Source organism: Pelodiscus sinensis, chromosome 10 (assembly GCF_052426305.1).
Source record: "Pelodiscus sinensis isolate ZL-2025 chromosome 10, ASM5242630v1, whole genome shotgun sequence".
In the NCBI taxonomy this organism is placed as follows: Eukaryota; Metazoa; Chordata; order Testudines; family Trionychidae; genus Pelodiscus; species Pelodiscus sinensis.
Window position 1 is genome coordinate 34,567,202 of NC_143061.1, and position 15,765 is coordinate 34,582,966.

The 15,765-nt window shown below is 46.7% G+C and overlaps 1 protein-coding gene across 3 annotated transcripts in view; it reads right to left on the reverse strand.

Moving 5' to 3' along the window:
- The window catches only part of PLS1 (plastin 1), a 91,601-nt gene that overhangs the window by 33,561 nt on the left and 42,275 nt on the right, over positions 1–15,765 (reverse strand). For 2 of the 3 annotated variants that reach the window (XM_006123987.5, XM_006123988.5), the window contains 4 exons: positions 15,134–15,297; positions 9,662–9,791; positions 7,085–7,217; positions 4,224–4,305 (listed from right to left, as the gene is read on the reverse strand). In XM_006123987.5, the coding sequence (XP_006124049.1) occupies positions 4,224–4,305; positions 7,085–7,217; positions 9,662–9,791; positions 15,134–15,297 (509 nt within the window). Of the gene's footprint in view, positions 1–4,223; positions 4,306–7,084; positions 7,218–9,476; positions 9,558–9,661; positions 9,792–15,133; positions 15,298–15,765 lie in introns of those variants that run through there. The other variant, XM_075937661.2, reaches the window with a different exon arrangement.

Consider the following 15,765-nt stretch of genomic DNA (forward strand, 5'->3'; position numbering starts at 1 on the left):
GAGTAAAGCAATGGCTTGGCTGGCAGGGAAGTGAGAAGAGCTTTGTCATTTGTGAACTTCACTAGCAAGTGCTGGGAGCCGAGGCGTGGGGAGCCCTCTTCCCCAAATGCTGAATTTGCGAGTGACCCGCCGCCTGGCACCTGGTTCTCTGCCCGCTGACTTTCAGCCTCTCACCTGCCTGTCACTGGACCACCTTGCCTGATTTTATACAGACACAAAGTGCTGTCAAGCAACTGACCGGCACCACCTGCCCACTGGACCGGTACCAAGCCAACGTGACCAAGACAAGGCTAGTCCTTGCCAGCCCTAGCTCCGCCTATTGGTAGCACTCAGAGGACTTTCCCAAGGAGGCCAGCATTGTTGACATTTTACAGCTGGGGAAACTGAGGCACGGAGGAGGGGGGGGCTGCAACATGCCTGAGGTCACACACCAGGCTGAACTAGAAACTCAGTTTCCAGTGGTTCAGGGGCTGACTACACGGCTAGCGAAGATGTGACTGCAGCACAGGTCGGCATAACCTGGCTCGCTGTAATCTGGCTAATGTGGGGAACAACCCCAAGGTGGGGGGGCTTCAGCAATCACACCCTGGCTAGCTCATGCTGCGATCAATCCACCCCGATCAAAGGAGACAGTCCTGGGAGCTGCCTGCTGACGAAGCCCAACTATTGGCAGCAAACCCACTGCCCCTGCTTCTTCCATCCACTCAGCCCTGCCCCCAGGCTTGCTGAGCCCTGGGGGGGAAATGCTTCGGACCTAGCCAATTCACTCCCCTCATGCCATGACACCTGCCTAAAGGCACCACAAGGCAATCCTGGCACCCCACAGTGTGGGAGAGAACAAGGCCTGACCTGACGTCCAGTTCAAGGGATCCACTTGAGGGAGGGGCCTGGCACCAAATCCCACTGGTGCACAGGAGGCTACAGGGCCTCTCTAGGGGGTGCTGTCTCCAGTTCAGTCCCAGGGCAGGAGCACAGGTTGGCTCACAGAGGTATGGATGGGCTCTGGGGACCCGTTCCCTCTAGGGGACACCAGCCCCTATCTAACCCTATGTGGGCAGTATAGAATCACAGAACACTAGAGCTGGAAGGGGCCTCGAGAGGTCATTGAGTCCAGTCCCCTGCCTTCATGGCAGGACCAAGCACCCAGGGCTACTCAAAACACAGCTCATTGGCCACATGCTGCCCATTGGCCAGTTTGTTTGAGGTCCGCGGTGCAGTTTGGGTTTATGTGGGGACCAACATTCAGCTGGTGCGTGGGAGCCAAAACAAAACAGTAGTCAATGTAATGATCTTCTGTTGAGATGCGTAGTTAAATTCTTGGACTGTCATTGCTTGTGAAAAATGTTGTCATATGGGTGGAAATCGGGTAAATGTTGCATTTTATTAATAGCAGAACTGACTTAAATGGGGCATGTGTGTTGTGTAGTCTTGCCTTAAGATTTGTATTCACGCCCATCAGTGTGAAAGAAGGTATTTGCATATATATTTGCTCGTATATGGGTATATCTACACAGCAAAGTTATTTCGAAATAACTTTCCTAGCATCTATACAAGCCAACTGCTATTTCAAAATTAATTCAAAATAGAGGGCTTATTTCGAACTGGTAAACCTCATTCCACGAGGAATAGCGCCAATTTTGAAATTGCTATTTCGAAATAAGCATTGTGTAGATGCTTATTTCGAAATAGGGGGCCCCGCTGGACGCCCTGGCCACAAGGTAACTTCTGACCTGATGCCCTGCCTGAAGCAGTTCAGCTGGCCTTAAATGCGATTCAGCATCCAATCAGTGTGGACACACTATTTTGAAATGCATTTTGTGTGTAGTCGCACAATAAATAAATAAGGGTATGTCTACACTACCCTCCTAATTCGAACTAGGAGGGTAATGTAGGCATACCGCACTTCCAAATGAAGCCCGGGATTTGAATTTCCCAGGCTTCATTTGCATAAAGCCGGACGGCGCCATTTTTAAATGCCAGCAGTTCAAACCCCATGCCGCGCGGCTACACGCGGCACGGAGTAGCTAGTTCGGATTAGGCTTCCTAATCCGAACTAGCTGTACTCCTCGTGGAATGAGGAGTACAGCTAGTTCAGATTAGGAAGCCTAATCCGAACTAGCTACTCCGTGCCGCGTGTAGCCACGCGGCACGGGGTTCGAACTGCCGGCATTGAAAAATGGCGCCGGCCGGCTTTATGCAAATGAAGCCTGGGAAATTCAAATCCCGGGCTTCATTTGCAAGTGCGGTATGCCTACATTACCCTCCTAGTTCGAATTAGGAGGGTAGTGTAGACATACCCTAAGATATTAAAAAATAACTATTTCAAAATTAGATATTTCAAAATAACGCTGTAGCGTAGATATACCCTATGCAACCACACTTAAGTTGAGGTCCCCAACATGTGCTGTGAGTATCAGTGAGGCCCCCAGGGCTTCCAAAGTTGAGTTGCCCCAGGTCAATGGTCACCAAACAATAGATCAGGGTCTATGAGTAAGTCTTGGAGCCTCAGTCAGGATCCCCTGTCAGGTTTGGCCAAGAGGCTATCAAGGGCCAGCACTTCAGCTGCCTCTCCCCGCCACTGCTGTACATCTCCTGCCCTTTGCCTTGGAGCTGTCCTCTGAGGGTATGTCTACACTACCACCCTAGTTCGAACTAGGGTGGTTAATGTAGGCAACCGGAGTTGCAAATGAAGCCCGGAATTTGAATTTCCCGGGCTTCATTTGCATATTGTCGGGCGCCGCCATTTTTAAATGTCCGCTAGTTCGGACTCCATGCCCGTGGCTACATGCGGCACGAACTAGGTAGTTCGGATTAGGCTTCCTATTCCGAACTACCATTACTCCTCATGGAACGAGGTGTACCAGTAGTTCGGAATAGGAAGCCTAATCCGAACTACCTAGTTCGTGCCACGTGTAGCCGCGGGCACGGAGTCCGAACTAGCGGACATTTAAAAATGGCGGTGCCCGGCAATATGCAAATGAAGCCCGGGAAATTCAAATCCCGGGCTTCATTTGCAACTCCGGTTGCCTACATTAACCACCCTAGTTCGAACTAGGGTGGTAGTGTAGACATACCCTCAGAGAGGGAGATGGGATACAGAATGTGGGGGCGGCCAAAACATTTTTTGTTTGGGGCGGCAAAAAACCTAGAGCTGGTCCTGGATGTAGGGAAAGGGGGAGGGGCACGCAGTGACACGTCATGGCGAGGGCTGTTCTCAACCCATTTCCTGGGCCTATTTTGATTGCTCTGAGTGCCTTCATGCTTTTTCTCATACTACCTCTCACACTGGAGAGGAACTCCCCACACACATCCACAAAAGCTATCTTATTATCCTATTCAAATTCCTGCTCAAAACTCTCCTCTGCCATGATGTCTATAACAACACTGGAAATGGTTAAGCTACTATACCAATGCCTTTCATGCTGGCCAATATCATCTCCTTGTACATTTCCGTGTACTCCTCCATCTGCCTGCATCCATCAGTTTCTTAAACTGGGTTTTGTGGGGGTTTTTTTGTTTTGTTTTGTTTTTGCTCAATAAAAAAATCCTTGGTGTTCCTCATAAAAATTTATTGTTTAGTGTTCCTCAGTCTTAACAAGTTTAAGAAACACTGTATTAGACTGTAAGGTCTCTGGGAGCAAGGCCAATCTTTTGTTTATGTTTGTACAGTGCCTGGCATAATGAAGTCCTGACCCATAGATGTGGTTCCTAGGTGGTATGTTAATACAAATAAATTAATAAATAATAACCAGTAACCATGTCAGGGTACTTGTTGTTTATCCAAAACACTAGGTAAGCAATGTTTTATTTGCTTACCTATAGTAGATACTTATGTGGACCTATCATTATAATAACTCAGCGCTCACTATTTAGTTCAGAAGTACAAAAAAGTGTTTTAGACCATTTAAAAAGTGTTCTAGTGCTAACTCCTCCTCCACTTTAGAAACTACTGAAAACGGGCTTCCATCATGAGTCCATTTTGGAAAAAAGATAACCACACGAAGAACAATTTACCTGCTGATTGTTTTCTATGGCTCATTTTCTCCAGTAATTTGCAATGCAGAGGAAAAACAAAAGCACAGAAATCACAAGGGGATTTAATAGCAAAGTCCTCGTGGAAGGGAAATGTCCCATTTCAGTCTATAGAAAAACTTCCATTAAGCAAAGCTATCACAATAGCCTTCTGTAATATAATTAGTTGTCAGAAAAGGGTCCATACTTACTGAAATAGTGAAAGGTGTGAGCTTCTTCTTATTAATAGCCCGTTCATCAATTGTATCTGGTTGAGATAAGTTAATCATTTTGCTGGGGAAGAAAAAGTCAGAATTTACTCCATCTTCCCAAACAATCTTACTTCAACCAAACAGACTTACCATAAAAAAGTGATGTCAAACAGTATTGCTTGACAGATTGAAAGCACTAAGAGAAATCCCTCCCCCCTTCAAAAACAATTTCCAATAAAACCAGAAAACATAAAACCTTATATAGAAATAAGTGGAACAGTCAGATTTATGCTTAGGAGTCCAGCTCTGACTGTACTGTTAACAAAGTTTTCGGGAAGATTCAGACACCACCAGAATAAATATATTTATGCTGAAAGTCTCCCTCATATGAGATTGTAAATGTTACATTTGGATCTGGCCCAGTGGGACCGCCAGGCAGTAACCCCAAAGGCTACTGAAAATGGCTGGCTGCTGGGCCTAGCCTGCTTCTTGGAGATGGGGGCAGGGAAGGTCTAAGCACCCTGCCCTTGACTGCAGTACAGTCCTCAGTCTCCCATTGGCTGAAAACCAAGATCAGTGCTTGTGGGCATGTGGTGCACCATGCAGACACACACAGGTTGGCCTCAGAAGCCAGATGCTTTGAGCAGTATGTGGGGCCATGTCAGCCAGGGAAGCTTGCCTGAAGGTCTCACTAGGCCACCAGCCAGGAGCTGCCTACGGTAAGCACCTCCTGGCCAGAGACTGTACCTGGCACCTCATCCCCTTCTGCATCCAACCCCTACCCCAGGTCACAAACTCCCCCTACATCCAAACTTCCTCCCTGATTCTGCCCTCACACCTGCACCCCTACCCCACATTAGGGATGTTAGATAGTGTGTAACTGAACAGTCATGTAACCGTATCAGATTTTAGTGGTTACACAACTATTTGATAGTCCCCAGCAGCAGGGCTGACAGGCAGTCCCTGTCACCCCAGGCTGCTGCCTCTTGATCGGGGGCAGCAGCACACAATGGCAGCAGCCCCTGTCCGTGGAGGGTCTGAACTCCCCGTGGATGGAGGTTGCTCCATGGGATGCTGGATCAACCTCTGTCCACAACAACCTTGGACCCGCCCTCCTCCCCCGCATACAGGGGCTGCTGCCATGGAGCCACCTACGTCTGTGGTGAGCCTGAGCCGATGCAGAGAGAGGCCGTGTCCCCCCGCCTCTCCCCATACGAGGCAGCAAGATGTGGGGGGGAAGCGAATCCATGGAGTGGGCATGGATGGAGAGCTGGCTTAAGAGTGTATCAACTCCTGCCTTCCCCCCGCACCCTGAATGCTGCTACCTCTCCATCGGAGGCAGCAAAGTGTGGGGTGGGAGGGACGGGTGGATCCGGTGCTCATGAGCACCCATCTTAAAGCATCTCTGTCACAGAGGCAGCAAGGAGGGGGATGCATGTGGTCGATATGATTAACCGATAAGCTGCTCTGCCCCGGGCTTCCTGGAATCAGCTGCTGATCAGTTTCAACAGTGGCTGAATCTGGACGCCTGGGACAGAGCAGCTGGGGCGCTGCCGGGTTGGTCCAGTAGTGCCGAGGAGCAGCGCTGCGGGACCAACCCAGCAGCACCCCAGCTGCTCTGCCCCAGGTGTCCCCAAGTCAGCCGCTGCTGAAACTGATCAGCAGCTGATTCCAGGAAGCCCGGGGCAGAGCAGCTCTGCCTCGGGCTTCCTGTAGTCAGCCACTGGTCAGTTTCATCAGCGGCTGACTTGGGAACACCTGGGGCAGAGCAGCTGGGGTGCTGCCGGGTTGGTCCAGTAGTGCCGAGGAGCGGCGCTGCGGGACCAACCCGGCAGCCCCCCAGCTGCTCTACCCCAGGCTTCGGCGAGAAAAGCCTGGTCTGCTTGTGGGGGGGGAGCCGCGGTCCCGCCACCCACGTCCTCCGCGGCGAGAAAAGCCGCTCCGCGTCTCCCTGGTCTGCTGGGGGGAAGCACCCCCCGCACCGCCGGAGGCGGCGACAGTGGGGGAGGCACCCTGTACTAGCTGCGCCCTCCCTCCCCAGTTCATAAGTAGGGGTCCGACTTAAGTCGGACTGACGTAACCCGGGGACTGCCTGTAGTTGTCTACACATTAACATCCCTACCCCTCCTGAATCCCAGTCCTCTATCCAATACTTCCTCTTGTACCCAAACTCCATCCTAGACCCTGTATCCGCTCCATTAATATTGTAGAAAAATGCAGCCCCTGATCATTTGCCAAATTCTTGGAGTGCCCCCCCAATCAAAAATTATTGCCCATCCATGAATTAAGCCCTCAATTCTCCTGTGACATGGATAGATACCACTTTTACTCATTGAGAAAACTGCAGCAATGAGAAAATGGAAGACTCCCTGTAAATCTGTAGTGGAGTCGAGAGTAAAAATCAGATCTTCTAACTGAAGTCCTGTGGCTTAGACACTAGACAATGCTTCCTAATATTAAAAAATGCAAAAATGCCTAATTATTTCTGTTAACAAGCATGATGGGTAGTACATCTAATTTGTGAAGAGTCTGATTGTTCCTGGCATGTGCATTGATCAAGATATAATGCCATTGATTTGAAATGGAATTCTCTCCAACCAACCAAATTCCCAACAGTACACAAACAGTTATGCAAGCACATAATTTTTAAATAGGACTCTTTAAATAGGTTATACTTAAAATATATTCACATTAAAGAAGGATTCATAGGAAGAGACTTTTCTTGAAACCTAGCATGTGTTAGAAATACTGATTAAAGGTCAAATCCTGGTGTTATTGAAGTCAATAATAAGACTTTCAATGTGGTCAAATTTCACCTTCAGAAAATAAAACTCTTATTTTTTCCTTAGTACTTGACTTACCAAAGGAGGATGCCATCTGCAAGTGACTTAAAAAGACTGGCATCTGATGGATCCATGGGAAGGAGATGCTTACAGTCAGGGTCATCTTTAAGAGCTTTATTTACCCAGTTAACAAAAGCAACTTTTTCTTCCTCTGAAAAACAAAAAAATTCAAGACTCATCTCAGAGTCAGGAAACCACTTAAATAATCTATTATTACTTTGATGGACAAACGTTATTGAACTATCCATTTAATATCAAAATACTACTTGCCAAGAACAGGAATACGGATAAAAGTATTATTAAAACTGACCGCAATTTAGCGACTCAGATAACGTTAAAGAAGAGAGAAATCAGTACATTTGAAATATGCCAGCGCAGAGCACAGGGGACCCTGCTAAAAGAGTACACCAGTCTCTACTCTGGCTTTCAGTGGCTGACAGCACTTCTAATAATTTGGTCTGAGGTGAAGTCTACGCTAAAGTCAAAGGTCAGCTTATGATATGCAATCCAGCTACATAAAAAACGTAGCTGGAGTTGACACACCTTAAGCCGAGCTTTGGTGCCATCTTCAGAGAGGGAGATCAATGGAAGAAACACTCCTTTGGACTTCCATTAGTCCTCACATGGAGCAGGAGTTCTGGCATTGATGGGGTGCCTTCAGCATTCGATTTAGTGGGGTCTTTATCAGTGCTGGAGCAGCCTCTGTCTGCAGTGATTCTCCTCCTTCCCTTCTTCCTCCCTCCCACCCCCGGCAGCCTCTGGGTCTGCGAGGGGAGCTGGTTTTTAAACTGGCTCCTCTCACAGACCAGCTGCCGCCTCTGATACAGAGGAAGCAGTGCAGGATGGCAGGGGGCTCCCCAAGAGTGGGGCTGGATTGTACTGGCTGCAAGGCCCCGCCCCCAGGGACTACAGAATAGTTGACTAACAGCTAAGAATTCATGTGGTTAGTCAACTCTTACCCCCTCTCTAACATCCCTACTCCAGCAAAGCACTTAGGCAGATGCTTAACTTCTGTGGTACTACTCTCGTAAATAAAAGTAAGCATGTGCTCAAGTACTAGGATGGATCAGGGCCAGAGCACTCAGGACCTTGCAAGATAGACCCTTAAATGGAAACCATCAAACTAGAATCTAGTCAATTTAACAAAGAAAGCTAAAAATCCTTTCAGGTATCTGGCCTGCTCCTGAATCCTTGTCCCATTTTTCATAATCTTTTACAAACACATTTTCCTATTTTTAAAATAAAAAATGTGCTTCTCTTTTGAATTTGCTGTGTGAGAGAGACACGCAAACAAACAACAGTAAATTGAAACCTATAGTTATACACACAAAATGGTAACCGTACACATCAGGTAAATAGGTGCATAATGAAAGATCTACACATGCATAAATATTGGGTCTGCATGTACTAATAAATACATATACACTAAACCAAGGCCCTAGATATCCAGAAAGCTTTGTTTTACAAAGCCAGGAATGCAATATCCCTAAGAACTGACATTTATCAGGTTAAGAGTAGTTCATGCAATTTTTTTTTTTTGTATTGCATTTTCTTTCCATCATCTAATATGAAACCAGAAAACAAATAATTGCTGATGGGGCCCTCCTTTTCCCAAGCAGAAAAGTATAGGTGTCTTGCTATCTGGGCAGCTTGTTCTCTCATATAGCCACACAGTTCTACACATACCATATGTTGTCAGAGAGCTATTTGGCAGGCTGCGATAAACAGGATATAGGCAAATTTAAGGGAATCCAGAGAAGCACAACAGAAATGAGCAGGATGAGAAGAGGGAAAGAACTGAATAAAATTGCAGACATACAAAAAAATTACTAAGTCAAGGAATAAATATCTAGTGAGTGCAAACATCAACAGAGGAATTCTTTACCATAGGTGAAGAAAGTATAATTACAAATAATAGGATAAAATTAAGAATGACAATATAGGTTAAATACTAGGAAAAACTTCCCAATTAAATGTATAGGATATGCAAAAATCTCCCCAAGGGAAGTGGTTGAAGTGCCATTGTTTGTTACAGTTAGAACTAGACTGAACAAAGCTTTAGAAAAAAAACATACTGCAATGAACAACTCTAGATTTGCAGGGACACAGATTAGAAGATCTAACTGGCTTTTCCCATTTCCAGCCTCTACTATTAGAAATGGGAAAAGCCTTTTTTATTTCTGATTCTTCACTATTTAAATGAAAATGTGAGTTCCCTTGTATACGTATCAACAGGAGTGTAAAAGAAAAAAAAAACAACAACTCAGCAGTTCACAGAGTAGATCAACAAACCAAACACAAATCCTGAGTCTAAAATATGCTACAAAAGTCTTTCTATTTTTAATTCTTTCTTCCTCATAATAAGAGTTCTCTTTATACTTTCTGCCCTGGCAAAAAAAGTCTGACTTACCTCTAGGAGCAGCAAAAATGGTGACAAGCAAACGGAACAGTACAGTCTCTACAAAACAGAGCCCTGGCATTTGTACTGCAGAGATTCCGCCTCCTATTGGTTTGTTTTTGAGAGAAGATTTTCCCCCCCCCCCCCCCCCGATTATAGTTTTTCTTCTTTTTTTCTAGAACCAACAAGTGTTTTACCTGCATAAGAGTGCTGTGTCCCCTCACTGGAAATTGGTGAAGTTCCTCCAATCGCTGTAATACCCTGTTTTTTGTTTATTGATTTTCGGAATGATTTGCTAACCTCTTTACTTTTCAATTCATGAATAACCTAGAATAGGACATAAAAAAGAGAGCATTTCATCAATTAACATAACCTCAGGGTGAACATTAATCTATCAGCTCACCTAACTACAGTAATACTGGTAATTATTTTGACTCTTTCTTTGAAGATTACCATATCGATATCTATCTGTATATTTTAGAAATGTGCATCTGTCTGTCCATCTGTGAGTCTGTTTATCCTCTTAGGACCACCAAATTTGGTATACAGCTTCCTCTTATCCTAACTTAAAGCAAGGTTGGAAGTGCTGGGAATGGGACTGTTTTCCATAACATGAAAAAAAAGAATACAGAGAGTAGGGATGCAAAAGGGAAGGGCACAGAGAGAAAGGACGCAATACTAAGAGTGGACACTAGGGGGTGTCTAGACTACAGGGTTTTGTTGACAAAAGAACTCAGCAGTTTTGTCGATGGCGGTAAACCTCATTCTACGAGGAATAACGACTTTTGTCGACAGAGTTCTGTTGACAGAAGGCGTTATTGCATCTACACTGTCCTTTGTGTCTACACTCTCATGTTGACAAAGCGGCTTGCTTTGTTGACAGAACTGGAGGTAGTCCAGATGCTCTTTGTCAACAGAATCTTTGTCGACAGTACAGGGTACATCTAGACTACAGGCTTTTGTCGACAGAAGTTTTGTCCACAGATACTGTCGACAAACTTCTGTCAACAAAGAGCATCTAGACTACATCCAGTTCTGTCGACAAAGCAAGCCACTTTGTTGACATAACAGTGTAGATGCAAAGGACAGTATAGATGCAAGAACGCCTTCTGTCAACAGAACTCTGTCGACAAAAGGCGTTATTCCTCATCGAATGAGGTTTACCACCATCGACAAAACTGCCGCGTTCTGTCGATGTTCTGTTGACAGAACTCAGCGGCAGTGCAGACACAGGTATAGTTTTGTCGACAAAAGTCCATTTTTGGTCGACAATACCCTGCAGTCTAGACACATCCTATCTGTCGACAAAAACCTGTAGTCTAGACGTACCCTGGGAGCGGTGAGCCTGCAGGGAAGAACTATAATGCAGAGTGTCCACTGTGGGCAGCCGCACCACCAAGAGAGTGGGCAGCAGAGCTGGGGCTTGCCATTTTGCCTGCCACCATACCAGATAAGTAGCCCTTGTACCCTAAACCCTTTGGCCACAGCACTGAAGGGATGGAAAGAGAAGGCCCGTAGCAGAGGAGGAGGGATTGGGGGTAGAAAGAGCAGTCCCCTGACAGCTAGAAGGAGAATGCTCCTGCTGGCCAGAAGTGAGGGGGAAGAGAAAGCCCCTGCCGGATGGAACCCTCTCCTCTGCCCACCTCCTTATCTCCCAATCCTCACTCTCACAATCCCCCATGCTCCCAGCCTCCTGCCCTGCCTCCCCCTTTGCCAAGGCTCTGCCCTGACTTCTGCACCCCTCACACTGCCAGCTGCCTGCCCTGAAGGACATGGGCATTGCCAGGTAAGTCTTCTGATAATACAATATGAGGTGGTTATGGAAGTATGCTGGTTTTGTGAATAGCCAAGACTCGAGCCTTACAAAGCCGTGTTATTAATCTCTAAATATTAGATTCGCAACCCACAACCCTCTTCACAAATATTTTGATTTAAAAAAAAAAACCTCTTTAAATCAAAAGTAATTTGGGGGAAAACAGATTATTAATATTTCTCCACTCAGTTTGTCTTGCTTTTTATATTAGGATGTTACATGTTACTTAGACCTGGTCTGCACTAAAGGGGAAAGTCAACTTATGACACACAACTCCAGCTACTTGAATTATGTAGCTGGAACTGAAGTACAGGCAGTCCCCGAGTTACACAGATCCGACTTATGTCGGATCCGCACTTACGAACGGGGCTTTTCTTGCCCCGGAGGACAGGAGCAGCGGGACGCCCAGATGCGCCGCGGTCCCGCCGCCTGCGTCCTCCGGGGCGAGAAAAACTGCTCCGCGTCTCCCTGGTCTGCTGGGGGAAAGCCCCTCCAGCAGACCAGAGAGACGGGGAACAAAGCCGCGGAGCACGTGGGCAGCGGGACAGCCAAGACGCGCTGCGGCTGTCCCGCTGCCCGCGTCTCCCTGGTCTGCTGGGGGAAAGCCCCTCCAGCAGACCAGAGAGACGGGGAACAAAGCCGCGGAGCACGTGGGCAGCGGGACAGCCAAGACGCGCTGCGGCTGTCCCGCTGCCCGCGTCTCCCTGGTCTGCTGGGGATGGGGCGTAGCTAATGCGCCCCCCCCCGCCAGCAGACCAGGCTTTTCTCGCCGCCGACGCCTGGGGTAGAGCAGCTGGGGCGCTGCCGGGTTGGTCCCGCAGCGCCGCTCCTCGGCGCTACTGGACCAACCCGGCAGCACCCCAGCTGCTCTGCCCCAGGCGCCCCCAAGTCAGCCGCTGCTGAAACTGACCAGCGGCTGAGTACAGGAAGCCCGAGGCAGAGTTGCTCTGCCCCGGGCTTCCTGGAATCAGCCGCTGATCAGTTTCAGCAGCAGCTGACTTGGGGACGCCTGGGGTAGAGCAGCTGGGGTGCTGCTGGGTTGGTCCCCGCAGCGCTGAGGTGTGGCGCTGCGGGGACCTACCCGGCAGCACCCCAGCTGCTCTGTCCCAGGCGTCCAAATTCAGCCGCTGTTGAAACTGATCAGCGGCTGATTCCAGGAAGCCCAGGCCAGAACAACTCTGCCTCGGGCTTCCTGTAGTCAGCCGCTGGTCAGTTTCAGCAGTGGCTGAATCTGGACGCCAGTTCCGACTTACATACAAATTCAACTTAAGAACAAACCTACAGTCCCTATCTTGTACGTAACCTGGGGACTGCCTGTATCTTAAATTGCATCTTGGCACCGTCCACACAGCAGGAGGTCAAGGGAGCACATATTCCTGTTGACTTCCCTTACTCCTTGTAGGAGCAGGACTACTGGCCCTGATGAGAGTGCCCTCAGTTCGAATTAGTGTGTCTTCACTAGACCCACGAATTCAAACTCTGGAAGATGAACTGTGTCTGCTTATCTCTTATCTGTAGCACAGACAAGCCCTTACAGAGATGCATGTTATTAGTATTTTATGACTTATGTATGGAGAGATGTACCAACTGCAGCACTAACATTAAATTCATGACTCACCCTCCCAGAAAAATAAGGAAATTGTCAGATAAAACTGATAGTCGATCCTATATTTATCTGCTGTGTCTTCATGTTATAGGGATTTCAAGGTTGGTTGTGAAGTTATATGTTAAGTGAGCTGCAATATTGACACGTGTTTATGATTTAGTTATGAACCTGAGTAAATTAGAATTTCCAGTAGAATTGCCAACATATGCCAGCAAATTGTAACAAATTGCTTGTTTTAGTCATATAAGCAGCTGCAATACTGTAGATTCACAGCAAAAAGGATTGGTTGCTTGTAAGAACTGATAGTTCTTGAAGGTAAAGGGAACAGCACAGACTGCTTCCTCTAAGTCAGCAGAAAAGGAGACTCACCAGAACTAGCTCTCAGTTCTCACATTTTTGTAATGTGAGTACAGCAATCTATATGAACAGATGCAAATAATATTTTATCTAATTGAAACTGCAGAGCGAATTTAGAGTCAGAAAGGCTGTGTCTAGCCTGCACCCCTCTGCCAACAGAGGGATGTAAATCAAGCACTTCGGAAGTGCAAATGAGCCCGGGATTTAAATATACTGTGTACAGATGTGGTCTCCTCACCTCAAAAAAGATATTTTGGCCTTGGAAAGGGTTCAGAAAAGGGCAACTAAAATGATTAGGGGTTTGGAACAGGTCCCATATGAGGAGAGGTTAAAGCGATTGGGACTTTTCAGTTTAGAAAAGAGGAGACTGAGGGGGGATATGATAAAGGTATATAAAATCATGAGTGGTGTGGAGAGGGCTGATAAAGAAAAGTTATTTATTAGTTCCGTAAATAGAAGAACTAGAGGACACCAAATGAAATTAATGGGGAGCAGGTTTAAAACTAATAAAAGAAAGTTCTTCACACAGCGTGTAGTCAACCTGTGGAACTCCTTGCCAGAGGAGGCTGTGAAGACTAGGACTATAATTGCTTAAAGAGAAGCTAGATAATTTCATGGAGGTTAGGTCCATAAAAGGCTATTAGCCAGGGGATAAAATGTTGACCTTGGCCTCTGTTTGTCAGAGGCTGGAGAGGGATGGCAGGAGACAAATCGCTTGATCATTGTCTTCGGTCCACCCTCTCTGGGGCACCTGGTGCTGGCCATTGTCGGCAGACAGGATACTGGGCTAGATGGACCTTTGGTCTGATCCAGTATGGCCGTTCTTATGTTCTTACGTTCTTATGGGCTTCATTTGCATACTCATGTTCCGACGCTGTGCCGATCAGGCTCAGTGTCGAAAGTGAAAATAAAGTGTAGCCGCGGCTCTGCTGACAGCGGGGAGCTTTTTCGGCAGATCCTGTACTCTGGTAATACAATACGAGGGGAGTGCCAGAGGCAGGTTCTGGCTGGGAGAAGCTTACCTAGGCGGCTCCCAGTCAGCAGCCCTGCAAGAACCTGAGCTGCAGTCATAGACTGCTCCACATTGCTCAGCTCCAGGAAGTGTGGAGGAAGGGAGGAGGCTTCATTGGCTGCCCCTGCCTCCAGCATAATTTCTCAGCTCCTATTGGCTAGAAAGTTTCTCTTGACCCAACCTATACTGTAAGCAACAAAAATGCTCAGAAGACTGTAAACTGCAATAGACAAGACAGGCTCAGGTATCAGGAGTGAAACTTGTTATATTTGAACTGCAATATCCAGAGGAGTGAGAAAAACTGCTTAATCTAGTTGTTGTCCAGTCTAATAGGCTTGAGAATTTAGACTACATGCTTACATGTTATTTTTGTAACAACTCTGGCTTTTTGCCCATCACTTATAATCAATAAACTTTTTTTTACTTTTTACCTTGGTAAATTTGCTCAAGTTTACAAAGGGTGGTGTATAGCCATTTTCCTTTTGATGAAGTGGTGAACCAATTAATAAGTTTGCACTGTTTGTCTTAAGCAGTGCAAGACAATATATTCTTGATACACCCAGCTGGGAGCCAAAGAGATGTGGGTAGTGCTTGTCTGTGTGAGACTCATCAGTGGCATTTTGGGAGTATTCATGCAATCTAGCTGGGTGTTGGGCTCCACATTCTGTTGTGCTAAGTGATAACAGTGCCTCGAGGGGTTTGCTGCATGTCACTAGCAAAACACTGCGATAAACAGCCCAGATTGGAGAATTATGGGATCACAGTGGTCCCAGTCCCATGCTACATCCTGGGAATGCCATCACAATCGTATACTGCATGTACAGGCTTCTAGTACCAAATCCAAATAATTCTGGATAGCATGAGAGGACTGTCTTACTTACTGATACAAATTCTTCAAAGTCGATTTTCCCATCTTTGTTGCTATCTGTTACTGCTATAATTTTTTCTACAATCTCTCGCACTTTGTAGCCAGGCAAGGGGAGGCTTGCTTCTTTAAAAAGATCTTGAAGCTCATAATCACTGACATATCCACTATTGTCAATATCTGTAAAGTGAAAACATTGGGGGTTTTTTAAAATTATTTTTTGCTATAACACAAGTACCAAGCAACAATCAAGGGGAAGAAACACATTAGAACACATGGCCTAAAATGATGAGAACATGATAAATTAGATTACCATCTAGTACAGGGGTGGGCAAATATCAGCCTGTGGGCCGGATCCGTTCTGCCAGGGTCAGCTCCTGGCAGGCCTCACACCACGATATTTACCTGTGCCTCTGCAGGTACAGGTGATCGCTGCTCCCACTGGCCATGGATCACTGTTCCTGGCCAATGGGAGCTGCAATTGCCCAGACCTGTGGAGAAATGAGTAAACATAGTAGCAGTGGCTCACCAGCACGACATCTCTTTCTGAGAATCTATTTTACATTATATACTAGCAAGCAAAGGAATTCATATGGATTAGATCCTCAGCTAGTATAAATTACCATTAGGCAAAATCAATACACTATG